Genomic DNA, 14,628 nt, shown 5'->3' on the forward strand with positions numbered 1-14,628 from the left:
TAATCTATAACTCAATTTTCGCCAACATTTTCTAGGCTTGTCCAAACAAATGATCTATAATTCAATTTTTCCGCAAACTCCATCTCAGCTGATCAAGCAACATAATTACTTGCAACTTGCAAGGGTTGAAATAAAACATCCAGTCATCCATGACATAATACTGACAAGTGACAACCAATTTAACTCAAGAAATTGAGAGGAAATTGAAACTTGTGTCTTCAATTCTTCATCCAACAAGTTTGGAGGAAAGAAGACCTAAATTAATTTTGGCTTTCCAAAAATACCCTTTCTCTAGGACATATATACACATATATTTATATGCAGCATGCTATCAGCCTAATAAAATCTAAAGGGATTCTGCAAACTGAGGGGCATCAAGATCAAGTTCTTGCTTCATGACACAGTTCATAAGCCAATCACTGCTGAATGTCCGAATCCCCAGCTTCAGAGCTGATACAGCTTCATCCATGTCTTCCTCACACGCTACAAAGACGGTTTTTGATACGTCGTGTGTCTCATTCCGTGTTCGGACGACCTAGAATGTAAAGGAGAAACGAAACGCATATTATAATGTGGAATGTTTGCACAAACTTTAAATCTCTTTGCATTCCTTCACTGATAGAATAACAGTGCTGCTTCGATTGACTTACGTTTGCTCCGGCTGACTTGACAATGGCTGACAGAGTGTTGATGGGAGGTTGCACATGAGTTGCCAGCCATATATTAAGACCTTTGAGCAATGCACAGGGATTGGCTCTTGCTCTAAGGACTGCACTCTTGAGCTCAATTCTGTACTTAGTTTTGTAATCTTCATCGTTCAGAATGAAGGGCGTCTCATCTGTTTATGGAGATTGAGATTCAGCAGGCAGACAGGATGTGCAAGTAGATATTAGAAGTTAACAAAAATGTAACCTACCTACAAATCTACCCTTCTTGAAGCTTTCTTTCAACCACGCAGGTGAGATGACCCAACCTCTGCATATAATATAGATTTTCATCAGATTGAGCTACAAAAACTTTGTAACTTCATTTGCCAATGGTCAAAAACCGCACTCTTAACAAACAAACAAAAAAATCAAATCACTATTAACTCATCCATGCTTCAACTAAACATTGCATGTATTCTTGAGTAGCACACTGCCATGATTAAAACCTTAAGATGCAGTCAAGTTACTTCAATTTCTGCAGCCACATACATTTTGTACAAAAAATATTAGACTATTTCCTTAGAACCTTAGAAAGTGTTATCAGAAAGGAGAACTGACCCTGAACAGAGAGCAGTGCAGAAATTTAATGTCTTTCTTACTTTCCCAGTGACAACATGTGTGCTTGCACTTCCATCAGAAGTGACAATTCCGCCCAGATCTTCAATTATCTACATCAGCCAAATTGTCATTACACATGCAGAAATTTATCAAAGCATAGTACTGAGAAAAATGATTTAATAGCTGTGTACATGATATATATACCTTGGTAAGATGTGATTTCTTATCAACATCAGCAATATTCATCAGCATAATTCTATGACATTTTGCTCTAAATGGGAATTCTGGGATATTACTGACTCCAAGTTCCACTTTTTCATGCATGCTATTACTCTCATTTGCTAGTGAAGTATCAGGAAAAAAATTATTTCCAGTTGTTGACGAGCAGTTTCTATCAAGAGAATAATTAGCAACTCCGCCATCACGTGTCCAACTAGGAGAGTGAGAAGATAATTGGTGATCCTCCAAGTGAGTGCCCTTTACTTTCTTTGACATCAATGAGGTGCATGAGGTTTCCCACGTCCTTCTCTTATTTCCTTCCACTGAACAAGAGAAACCATCCTCATCATCTTCACCTCGACCTTTCAGTTTTCCAGAAGCATTGGGCACACTGCATATCATTGCAACTGGCTGAATGCCTACATCCAGGCACCCTGTCAAAAGAAAGATACTTAGCACATCACTACAAAATAAAATATGATTGCTATGAACGAGAGGTATCCGGAAACATACATCCCTTAGAAAAATGCTTTCGAGAGCTAGGTCTAGAAAGTTAAAATGAAATGGCAATATCACTTTTGATATGCACAAATAGGTACTGATGGGAAATGCCATACTCTGAATGGCTTATATGAGCATGCATAAGCTCTTACTATCCTATCATTTCTGAAGGCATTTTAGGCAAGTTGGCCAAAGCTTGTTGTGTTGGTGGTGAAAAGAGCTCAACTCAGATCCTTAAAGGTGATCCAACATAAGTTGAATCCAAACTAGTGGACTTGTGGATCAAAGACATTATACAATGAAAATAAAACCAACTTAACTAATGTCTTAATATCTAATCCCGCATTGGTTATTTGTTTTTCTGCTTTTCTGAATGTAACTATCAATAAAACAGTTGGAGAAAGATGTGTATTCAAACATCAAAACCTTGAATTAATGTACTTACCATCAGCAGAAAGCTTTGAAGTCCCTAATATATCAGATTCAAAATACCCACTTTGAACCATCTGGTTATTTTCTTTAGAAGGTCCTTGGCCCTCTGCTACATGCATCAGTTCTTTGGTTCCAATAGATAGTTGAATAGGCTTCATGGATAAACTTAGATTTGGTAGATCTGCTGACTCAGATGAGTTATCTTTGAGAAGATGAGACAACATCAGGGTTGAACCACCAGGAAAGCAGAGTGCTTTTCGTATATCGGCCTTGATTGGGAGTTTGCGAGCTCTACCGTTTTTTGCTACCTCACCAATCACTGTAAAACCCTGCATTCACTTTACACATTTCAGTTATATGAACTTCCAAAGGGCAGTGCATGGGCTTACCAAGGTAGTTTAGATAGCAGCCTCAATAATACTCCCTCCGTCCCTAAAATAAGTTCCTCTTTTTCCTTTTTGGGACGTCCCCCAAATAAGTTCCTCTTTCTTTCTTTCCATTTTTGGACAACTACCCCACCACTAATAATACTTTATTTATTCTTACTTTTCACTTTTTCACCACTCTCAATACTAATCATAATATATTTTTCAACACTATCAATACACTTTACCACTTTTTCTTAAAACCCGTGCCGTCCCCAAAGAGGAACTTATTTTGGGGACGGAGGGAGTATTAACTATCATGGTCTATTTGTATTACGTCAACACTAATTGCTAGATTATCATTACCAGTCATTGCTAATTTACGAGCTGTCAGTTGCTCAATCACTATTACAAAGCATCTATAATGTACTTGCTCAAAAGCTTTCATCTAGACAAATGTTTTTAATTTGTGAACATGGATTGATCAGAAAAACTTATCTTGATGAATACAACAAACGAAATACTGATGACTATACTTTGACCCAGTTACCTGTCTGACCCAAAATCCTTCGGATTCTTTGTCTCCCCAGCATAGTATAGTCTGAACACCTACACTCTGCAGTCTCTCTCTCAATTCCAAGTACAGCATGCGACCAATTCCCTGAAATTGATCGAGTAAGAGTACAAGTTCAAAAACAAAAGTCATGTTCATAAACATTGATTCAGCATCAGTATCCATATACTTAAAAGAGGAAAACTTAAGAGTGCTCAGAGTCTACTGAAATGATATAAACCCTAACTAATGTTGGCTTAAGTGCATTTTCGGACTAAAAGTTCTTAAAGATCATCTCATTAGTAGCCCTAGCAGGAGTTTAAGTAGGCAAACAGCAGAAGAAAAGAACCTTGTGCTGAAAGACTGAGTTAACAGCAGCAAGAGGAATCTCAGCATATTGTGTATCAGCTGGAATAATCTGATAAGTAATTGCTGCAAGGACCTGTTGATAGGGGGTGACCAAAAGCAAGCAAAGCGAGTTATAAAGCATCCATATTAAATCACATCCTCAACATTTTAAGAAAATACAGACTAACAAACTGAAAATTGTGACCACAAGGATTGCAGCCGATAACATACCTCTCCATGTTGTCTTTCGTCATTGGACTTCAGAAGTAAGGTGCAGTATTTCCTGTAAATGAATATATCAAACACAAAGAGAACAAACTCATATAATGATTTTCAATGCTACTATAAATATAGTAAATCTTGGAGTGGGGGCCTAGCAGGACTGTGGCAGAAATTGGCCAATGAATGCAAGGTTAGCCAGCCAACAACTAAAGAGTATGCAAGCATTCTTTACCCATTAGTCACGCATCTTTGAAGGAACATCGACTCTTTTCCAGTATTGGCAGCAAAATTCATCGCAGGTAGCTCTTTCATGTAAAGAGTTAACACCTCCTGCAGCGACAAACAGAAACATGTTGGGCAAATTAAGTTTTAAGTCAAAGTGGTAGGCAGAATCACATAAACGGCTAGTGGCTACATGTCAATTAAAAGCACACTTACGAATGTACAGATGCTTCTGCACAGATACTACTGAGGGCAAATAACACTATACTTCTATACACTCTAAGATTACGCATACACATAAACACATACTATATTACAGTATATACCTGAAGGAGAGACTTGGTTCGGCCAGTTGAATCTTTTGGATTAGCAAGTAAAAAATAGCAATTACCTACACAATAACGATTCATAATCATTATAAACAGGAACAGCCCGTGCTACCTAAAATGTTAAACTAATCTAAATCAAATATACGAAAAGTAACATATGGAACTAAACCAAATACCAGATTTCTCATGTCCTCCGCCCCCACCATTGTCGTGGTCATTCGCTTTTCCGACCACTACCATCAAAAAATAATTAATTAAGAAATAAAAACAAATAACAATATTATTCCGAACCTCGTCAGGGGGAAATGGATACCTGAAATACTGATTTTGGCAGTTTTCGAAATAGAGATTTGGAGACTATCACCATTTGATTCGGAAGTGAAATATTTCGCCTGCACAATCACTTCACAATTTCCTGCGAATCGAGAATGTAAGAGTCAATAAAAATCTATAACCGAAGTTATGAAAAAATGGGTTGCAAATCAGCTTAGGAATTTCAGGATTTCATTTACCAACGGAGATAGGAGCTGATGATGGAGGCGAAGAGTTTCTTCTTCTCGGCGCCATTGGACTGTGAAAATGGGAGGGGTGGGGTTTTATAGGTGGGTGTTTGAACGTAGAAAATTGGGGAAAATCAAAATTACGCAATTGGCGGGAAATAATAATAATAAGTTAGATATCGATCCATATAAAATATTTTTTCATTCGATTTTCAAAGGGAGGTTTTCTTTAAAAAAAACATTATAATTATGTAATTAACATAAGTCAACCTAATGAGTTTTGTTGCAAAGTGAGTTTCTAATTTATAAGGTGCTGAGGATTTGGATAACGATATACTCCCTCCGTCCCGCTATTAATGGCTCGTATTCCATTTTGGGCTGTCCCAACATAAATGGCTCGTTTCTATTTTAGGAAATAATAAGGGAACAATTAAGCTTAATTAAATCACTAATTATCTCCCTAATGAACACTCTAATTACTAATTAGGCAAATACACACATTTCACCAAAAAACATAAAATCAATCTTCTCTCTCTGCCTGAGTCTTCCCATCGCCACAACCTCCACCACCTCATAAACCCTAGCGCCGCTTGGTACACGACGCATCTGTCCCCGTCGGCTCTGCGCCTGGTTCACGACGCCCCTCCACCAGCCGTCCTTGTAGAAGGTGTCCACCTCGTCGTCCGGATTGAAGCCCTTGACGACCTCCTGTACCGGTGGCGCGGGCATCACAAACGACGGCGCGAGGACGGTGGCGATCCGCCTCGATTCATACTCTGTTCCTGAAATTGTTGATTGGTTTCATTCTTTGTTCCTGAAATTTTGATTGACTGGTTCGATTGCTTCTTTTTTTTTTTAAGCCAAGATTAGTTCGATTGGTTTTGGTTTCGTTGAATGAATGTGCATCTAATTTGTTTAATCAGTTTGAATTATTAACCATTACTAAACACATGTGAACCACACCCCTTTTCACTTAATTTCCTTCTCCTTAATCTCCGTGCCGAAAAGTAACGAGCCATAAATAGCGGGACGGAGGGAGTACAAAATTATTGTATAACTGGAAGAAAAAAAAATTAATTACGAAATATTGAATTTTAGTCTTTAATTATTGGAATTTGGAAGACTAGAGTATAACCCATCTTAAATTCGACGTGTATTACTTTATGTTATGATATAATTGTTATATATTATTTCTATGATCATAGAATATAAAATAGTCATTATATATTTTTTATTAATTTATTTTGACTAAATAAATTGGTGGTGCATTTCAAATTATATTAATTTCAACCATTTTCATTAATTAAATGTTAATTTTTTATTGGAATATGAAATACTTTGTTATATCAATTTTCATTAGATGATGTTTTATAAAAAAAGTCAATATGGACTTTGGTGGTGCATTTCAAATTATATTAATTTCAACCATTTTCGTTAATTAAATGTTAATTTTTTATTGGAATATGAAATACTTTGTTATATCAATTTTCATTAGATGATGTTTTATAAAAAAGTCAATATGGACTTGTAAATGTTAAAAAACAAGAAGAAGAAAATATGTAAATTTAACGTAAAATCGTATCATCTGAAGTTTGTAAGATTAAAATTGACTGTTAAAACATAATCTCGTATGGAACTTGAACGATCGTAATTGACTTTTGAGCATCATCTTATTTGAAACTTTAAATGCCATAACTTCATTTTAAGCATCATATGTATATGGAAATATCATAACTAACTTGTGAGCATCATTTTATCTGTAGTTTGAAATATCATAACTATATTTTGAGCATCATCTCTTATGAAGCTTGATAGACAATCTATGACTTATTAACATTATGTCATTTGGAACTTGAAATACCATAATTGAGTTATACATATCATCACTTATGGAGTTTGAGATAACATCACAACTTTCATTTTTTGTCTATTTCCCAAAAAAAAAAAAGTTTTGAACTATATTCCACCACTAATAATGCTTTATTTACCTTTAGCTTTTGCATTTTCATTTTTCGTCTTAAAACTCATGTTTCTCCCTCTTATGAGATTATTTAGGGGACAGATAGAGTGATTCATATTGTTAGCTCACTAGCAAACAAATTTATAACAACTTAATTAATACTTCCTTCGTGTCATTGATAATGGTTCACTTTTTTTTTCGTCTATCTCGTTGATAATGGCATGTTCCAAAAAAAGGAAATATCATTCTCTCACAAAAAATTGTTGGTTCCACCACTATCTATCACTTTTATTATGTAATCACTCTCTTATTAATAACCTTGTCGAATAGTTATGAGTCATTATCAATGAGACACGAATGGAGTAATAATTAAAATTTTCATTAATAATTTGAACTAATTTGATAATTTATAATCAAAATTTTATTATAAATTGTTGCGATAATGGTTGTCTGTCTCAATACACATTGAACCTTACAAAATAAATAATAATTTAAATAACAAAAAAATTAACAAATATAAAAAATCATGTAAGCATGTCGTCATGTCTAGAAATGAAGATTTATTTTTTATTTTTTATTTTATTTTCAACTTTTTTTTGCCATTTATAATATCAAATTTTTTTATTTTTTCATTATTATGTTCAAATATATTCAATTAAAATTATTTTTTTATTATATTTATAAACATGATAATTGATTTGGTATCAATTTTTTATATAAATATAAAAATATAAAAATGTTTATCGTGCATTGCACGTTGTGCGAATACTTGTTTATAATAAATTTATAAAAGAGAACATTAAAAATTATAAAAATTACACATAGGCTTATTGATTTTTCAACGGTTGCACCCATTTAGAGCTTATATGTAGTTGTATGTATCCAAAACAATTTAAAGATGATTTTAGTATTCGTGGCGGTCCTAAACTTACACTCCATATCTAATATCACAAATTATCCAAACTCGGTCAAATTTATTAATATAAATTACTATATTAATTAGTAATCGGTCTTAATAATGATCCAAATTCGTTTAAATTATTGTTGTCACCAACATAGCAATAATTACCACTATTTGGATTTAAACTATACATAATAATTATTGATTCAAAATCTATACGTAGTTTAATTTTATAGAATAATCATAATCTTAATTGATTTACTTTATGTATTGTGTATATTTTAAATTTTGATACGCTTATCATTGATAGAATACACTTACAAAAATTGATTTGCTTTACGTAAACTGTATATTATATTTTATATCTTAATAGAATGACAAAAATTGATGCGATGTTCAAATTGTATCATTTTATTTAGATTTTAAATTATTGAAGTCTAATGAAAAATTGATGTGTAATTACAAATCTGATTAACATTGGCAAATTTGATTTTTCCTATTATAAAGAAGATATAGTTACAAAACCAACAAAAATTAACGAGTTTAAAGTTGATTTGGCAAAATTAACCAATGAATTTTTATATATATAAAAAGAGATGTAAATGTAATTTAATTCAATTGCAAGGATATAATTAAAATTTGAGTGAAAAATTATAAATCAATGTGAGAATTAACGTTGTATGCTAATCTCCTATGCTCCTACATAATCGCAACTTCCAAACAAACAAGTAAATTTAATACTCAAAATATTTTTAATTGACTCTTCCAACCAAAAGAAAAACATTAAATAATTGCAATTAAGAACAATATGAAATAATTGAACTTTGAAAGTGCAGTGAATATCCTAAACAAAAAGTGCAGCCAATTGTTATATCTTTAAATAAATTGAACTAATTGAATATTAAATAATCAACTAATTGAATATTAAATCATCTTTTATTGAATTAATTAAATAATAAATACTTAATTATACTATATAGGAACAAACACGGTATTAACTACAATATTTGAAGTACAACTACATATTATACACAAGTATTTAAAGCAATTCTTATTCAACAAATAGTACAAATCTTATCTATATAATATATGGGAAAAAAATTAATGTTCACTTTTTTTCACTAAATTTTCTCTCTATTTTTTCTTCTCTCTCTCTCTCTCTCTCTCTCTCTCTCTCTCTCTCTCTTAAATACCTTCAACTTTGATTCATGGAAAAATATTCAACATGGATGTTAAATTAAAGATCATGACAAGATCTTTAATTTAATATGAAAATTATAAAAAAAATAAAATTGAAATGAATAAGTCATGTACTTTATTGGTAAAATAGTTACTAATGAAATAAAGATGATTATGTGTAAATCATTTATAGCATTTTTTAAAAAAAAGACATGGTTTCAATTATTATTATTTTCGTAATTTTGATTTTAATTTTCAATATTTATTTCATCATCAAATGGGTGAAAATTGAATTCATGATTAAATATCTTACTTTTATTGAATAAAAAATTATAAGATAAAATCATACATGTTTGAATTTGTTCAAAATTATTGTTGCTTTTTAGATATGATAACTTTTTTTATTTTCTATTAATGTATGTATTTTTTTTGTATTCGTACAATTATCTTTTATAAGTATTAAATTAAGTTTGGATATCTTTACATGTCTATTAATATTTTAAAAATAATGTGTTGAGATATGGTTTGTCAATGACCAATATGCTTAATAACAACTATTTTTATCCCTTAAATTGTGAAAATCTTTGATGGAATTATAGCTTCACTGAATAAATTTTTGGTCTAGAGTTTGAATCTCATAGGTTGAGTTTAATTAAACATTTTCATAGCAAATTCATAATTTACACAGCGAATTCATAGACAACTTATTTTATATGATAAATCTGATTTAATTTGTATAATTATATAAACTCCCTATATAAGTGATATTATACCTATATATAGACACTTGTTATATTTTTTATATGAATTACTCAAGTTATATTAAAATATTAGATCACTTTGCAAATAATAAATTTGGTATAAAATTACTAAGATTAAATGTAGATAAGTCCTTCATAAGAGGAAATCAAATAAACAAGTGCTATCTTCTTTTTCATATTTTTTGCACACTTAATTTTTTTGTTCTTAGCTCTTAGCTCGATTTTCTTCACTTTATCATAAATTTGTTGTAATCAAATATCCAACTCAATATTACTGGAGGTACACTAGTTTGACATAAATACAAACGGTCATGCGCCATTAATATATAGAATAGATTATATCATATGCAAAAATGACTAATTATTTTTTACTTTTAGTAAGTTGTGGAGTGTAGACCAAAAAAGTTTATTACTTATGGCCCGAATTTTTGAGCCATTTGTAAATATGGCATGAACTTTAAAAAATATAAAAAAATAGCCTGAACTTTGAATTCATTTGTAAAAATGACCCGAACTTTAAAAATACAGAAAAATGGCATGAACTTTGTAGTCATTTGTAAAAAAGGTCTGAACTTTAAAGTCATTTGTAAAAATGACATGAACTTTAAAAATTACAGAAAATGACATGAACTTTGAAATAGCCAAACTTTAAAGTCATTTGCAAAAATAACACGAATTTAAAAAAATACAAAAATAATTTGAATTTTGAAAATTAGTAAAAATGATCTGAACTTAAAAAAAATACAAAAAATAATTTGAATTATGAAGATTTGTAAAAATGACTTGAATTTTAAAAAAAATCTAAAATGGCTCAATCTTTCATAAATACAAAATCTAAAATGACCTGAAAAGTATGTGAAAATTCTATGTTTGTGCGTAATATGAATTTTATGTACTCGAAGTTTAAAAAATTCGTGTTGTCAATAATATTTTACGAGAGAAAAATTATTTGTACGAAATTAAAATTTTTATGATAAGAGAATTAATTATCATACTTTATTATAAATATTCCAAGTGAATTTATAATTTTCATATAATTTTCACGTCAATGTCGGACTTTCCACGTTGTTATAATTTGATTCCAAAACTGTAAGCTCATGCCATTTTTACACATTTGATAAAAATTGAGTCATTTTTTGTATTAATAATGTTCGTGCTGTTTTTACAAATGATTTCTAATTTCATGCCATTTTTTTGTATTTTTTAAAGTTAATGTCATTTTTACAGATGACTCCAAAGTTCAGGCCATTTTTACAAATGATTTCACAGTTCAGGCTATTTTTTTGTATTTTTCAAAGTTTAGGCCATTTTGAAAATGATTTCAAAATTTAGGTTATTTTTTTTATGTTTTATAAAGTTCGGACCTTATTTACAAATGACTCCAAAGTTCGGGCCATAAACTACAATTAATCCTTAATTTTTGTAATACTTCATTAATATATATATGCACACACATTATTACTTCTTTAAGCGAAAGTATAAATTTTTATTTGAACCTCTCTTTGTATATACCAAGTAAAGAATTGCTACGGTTCTATTTATAGTTTGGCGGTATCTACTGCCTACTGGGGTTGGAATATTCATATAGTCGTATAGATACTGCAATAACTTTATAGATTGAAAATACAAAAATGGGAAAATAAAATTATCCACGTGCTCTCTCTATCTCTCACTCAAGTTTTCATAATTTCATTTGTGATCCCAAAATTACCTAAAATGGCCTCTTTCATAATGCATTAGCAAATAATTCAACTAAAATAAGCTTTTCTTAGATTGATTTGAGACGAGTACTGCAACATAATCTAAAAGCACTTATACTAGAAACTAAACAAGGGACGTCACACTATGAACAAGGCTAAAATACAAAGAGTTTACCAACCTTGCCAAGTACATAAACTTACAACAAACTCAAACCGGAGGTTGATTCAACAAACTCTGATCATCATCACTAAACCTTCAACGTGGCTGCTGGATGAAACGAGGGCTGTGCTTCCCCTGCCTCTCCCAGTAGTTAATTGCCTCCCTTCGCGAATTCAAACTCCTCTGCTTGGCCATGTTGGACACTGCTGCATCGCGGTTCTTGAATCCTGCAAGCAATGATCGTTACATATGTCAAAACTGGAGCAAGAATATGGGGCTAGATTAGCAGAAATGAAGAATTGTCGACACCCGCGTGCATACAATGGAAATCTCAAATGGATTCGACAAATGCTCAAAGCAAAAATCAAGAATTCTCATCACCAGTTTGGTTTCTTTTCACCAAATGGATCTGACAAATGCTCAATGCATTTAGCTTCCTGTAAAGTTGAAGGTGCTACATTCAGCCTTTGACATGACTAAAACAAAGTAAATACTAGTAGTTGACAATGATGGGTAATTGAGTAGAAAATGATGCAGACAAACCAGTTAGACAATGGAATTCAAGTGATAAAAAGATTACAAACTTTTAGAAAAACATAACCAAATGGTAAGAATATATACCATTTTCTACTACTCTTGTTGCCTGAGACCCATATTCAGCATCAAATAACTGAAGAGCCTCTCTAAACTCAGCCTCCATATTCAAGATGTCAGCATCCACATCAAAATCTATGCTGTCAGGCAACATTCCCACAACATTGTTGGCATCAGAACTACCTCCCACTGCGCCAAAAATATCTTCTCCCGGATGCTGGCTGAGCCAGTAGTCCTTGAACCAGGTGGAGGTGGTCACGAGATCCCACCATTCAGGCGAGAAATCCTCCACCTCCCTCATGGCCGCCGGAACAAATAGCGGCGCGTCCGGATTCAGCGATGACCTTCTGCCGGAGACAAGAGTCATGATCGGATTGCTATCAAATCAGATTTCACCTGCGGTGCAAAGAAACATAATTAGTTTATCTTCAACAAATTATCAATGTACAATTATGCGCGATTCATTGTCTGAGAAATTCAATCCTACTGATCGTATCTTTAAAGATTAAATAATGCGCGGCAATTGTTTACCAGATAATTGAAGCTGACTCGACGTATTAATAATCAGAACCGCTTTGGTTTTCTTAAACAGAGTTGGATTTATTTATTTAGGGGAAATATCACCAAAGTCAGCGAGCGAAACCAACTATCCTTCATTTTCATCATTGAAAACTACTTCGGAACTGATTTCGCAGGAACAATGACGCACCGGAAAAATTAACAAACAAGGAATTAGAGAAAATACTTTTTAATTTTCATTTCATTTAATAAAACCGTGGATAATAAGCCGAAGATCAACGCAGTTGTGCTGCTTCATAGTCACCAAAATCCACATTTCCGCATCTCATTTTTCCCCAAAAATTTGTTCAAAATTCTCTAAACTTATCTTCAGACCTCAAATCAAATTCCATACATCATCAGTTCATCGATAAGTTCCAGATTTAATTCCACAGAAAATGAAAAAATAATTTCGCGAAGACTGAGTCCACAAACAGTACCTTGCAGGAAAACTTTCTCGTTCACTTTTAAGCCAATTTGCAGTTTACACGTAAAGAGCTATGCCTTGTTGGCTGTTGCTCGTGAAAGTGGGGGTACATATAGAGTTGAATTATCCGAGCCTAGAGCTTTGGTCACGAGCCTCCGATTTGGGATTTGACCGAACCTACTCACTAATTGACCTTCCAGAAGAGAATCACTATTTAAAGGCTTGTTGAGGAAATCCAGCTCCTCTTTGATTTCCCTTTTTCTTTTTTTCTTTTTTTTTTTTAAAACTCTAAACGACCTTGTTTTTTTTTTTTTTAGAGAATAAACGACCTTGTTTGATGCTTACTTATAAATCCATTTCTCTTTTGTCGGTTATTCTTTATTGATTCGAATTTGATGTTTACATTAATAATTAGAACAATTCTCCGTACCTAAGCTAGATAATATATTGATAAAAAAAGTGAAGATACATATAATTAAATTTTAAAAATTAAATATGTTAAATGAGATTATAAATTGATATAGTGTTTATAGAAAAATTACAATATACATATGATATCGTTCTTTTCTACTTACACAATGGCTTATTGATAATTTAGTATATAAAATAAATAGAAATACATATTTTCAAGAATAAAAACTAAATAGGAAGAAGGAAATTGAAAAATTATATGATCAAAGATAAATACTCTCGTCGTCCCATTTCAAGTATCTTGTTTTCCTTTTCAGATTGTTCCACTTCAAATATCTTGTTTCATTTTATGGAAAAAATTAGTCTAAAAAAGCGAGAATCTTTGGGACCCATATCACGTTTTCAATTTTATACTACACCACTTAATAACCTAATTAACATTTTCTTAAATAATCGTGCCGAAAAGAAACATGAAGGGGCGAAAGGAGTACATAGTATAAATCGTGTATGTGTGTGTGTGTGTGTGTCTCTCTCTCTCTCTCTCTCTCTCTCTCTCTCTATATATATATATATATATATATATATATATAGGTGTTTGGTGCATTTATCATGAGAACACTACATTGGACATATAAAATTATTGGTGTTTGGTGCATTTATCATGAGAACACTCGATAAAATGAAATTTCCATCAACCATATATATATGTTCATATATAATAAAGGATTGAAAATAATTCTCTATTCTTATTTTAAATGAGAGTTCATTTAAAGCTCATGCTATATACATAAATGTATATAATTCATTTCGATTATATATATATATATATATATATATATATATATATAGCTTTTATTTGGGAGGTAAATGAAAATTTTATGAATGAAGCTCGTACAGGGGCGGATGTATGCTATGGCTGCACTGGGCTCCAGCCCAGTGCAAAGCCCAAATTTTTTCTATATATATATATAATATATAATACCAAGCCCACCTCATAGATTACCCATAGCCCAGCCCAACT

At 31.9% G+C, this 14,628-nt stretch overlaps 3 protein-coding genes across 4 annotated transcripts in view; all 3 read right to left on the reverse strand.

The window, feature by feature from the left end:
• The window catches only part of LOC131001622 (H/ACA ribonucleoprotein complex subunit 4), an 806,367-nt gene that overhangs the window by 677,804 nt on the left and 113,935 nt on the right, over positions 1-14,628 (reverse strand). The window lies entirely within an intron of this gene.
• LOC131001573 (uncharacterized) lies at positions 90-5,151 on the reverse strand. The gene is made up of 14 exons (XM_057928056.1): positions 4,969-5,151; positions 4,770-4,871; positions 4,633-4,689; positions 4,454-4,518; positions 4,138-4,235; positions 3,915-3,966; positions 3,685-3,777; positions 3,333-3,443; positions 2,431-2,746; positions 1,470-1,918; positions 1,266-1,375; positions 917-975; positions 651-838; positions 90-535 (listed from the first exon to the last, which is right to left on the reverse strand). Exons 1-14 carry the CDS (start codon positions 5,021-5,023, stop codon positions 347-349), a joined length of 1,944 nt encoding a protein of 647 aa, XP_057784039.1. The 5' UTR covers positions 5,024-5,151; the 3' UTR covers positions 90-346.
• Positions 11,505-13,374, reverse strand: LOC131002339 (protein EARLY RESPONSIVE TO DEHYDRATION 15-like). Its single transcript, XM_057928832.1, has 3 exons — positions 13,210-13,374; positions 12,239-12,607; positions 11,505-11,844 (listed from the first exon to the last, which is right to left on the reverse strand). The coding sequence occupies exons 2-3, from the start codon at positions 12,576-12,578 to the stop codon at positions 11,714-11,716; spliced, it is 471 nt and encodes a 156-aa protein (XP_057784815.1). The 5' UTR covers positions 12,579-12,607; positions 13,210-13,374; the 3' UTR covers positions 11,505-11,713.

Source organism: Salvia miltiorrhiza, chromosome 1 (genome assembly GCF_028751815.1).
Source record: "Salvia miltiorrhiza cultivar Shanhuang (shh) chromosome 1, IMPLAD_Smil_shh, whole genome shotgun sequence".
Lineage (NCBI taxonomy): Eukaryota > Viridiplantae > Streptophyta > Magnoliopsida > Lamiales > Lamiaceae > Salvia > Salvia miltiorrhiza.

What these genes read in the sequence shown, in the direction of transcription:
- LOC131001573 (XM_057928056.1), bottom strand. Translation starts at nt 5,023, where the DNA reads ATGGCGCCGAGAAGAAGAAACTCTTCGCCTCCATCATCAGCTCCTATC. An exon ending in TGCACTGCTCTCTGTTCAGG is followed by an intron (nt 976 to 1,265) that starts GTCAGTTCTCCT and finishes TATTATATGCAG; the next exon opens with AGGTTGGGTCATCTCACCTG. An exon ending in TCAAGTCAGCCGGAGCAAAC is followed by an intron (nt 536 to 650) that starts GTAAGTCAATCG and finishes TTTACATTCTAG; the next exon opens with GTCGTCCGAACACGGAATGA.
- LOC131002339 (XM_057928832.1), bottom strand. Translation starts at nt 12,578, where the DNA reads ATGACTCTTGTCTCCGGCAGAAGGTCATCGCTGAATCCGGACGCGCCG. An exon ending in AACAAGAGTAGTAGAAAATG is followed by an intron (nt 11,845 to 12,238) that starts GTATATATTCTT and finishes CATTGCTTGCAG; the next exon opens with GATTCAAGAACCGCGATGCA.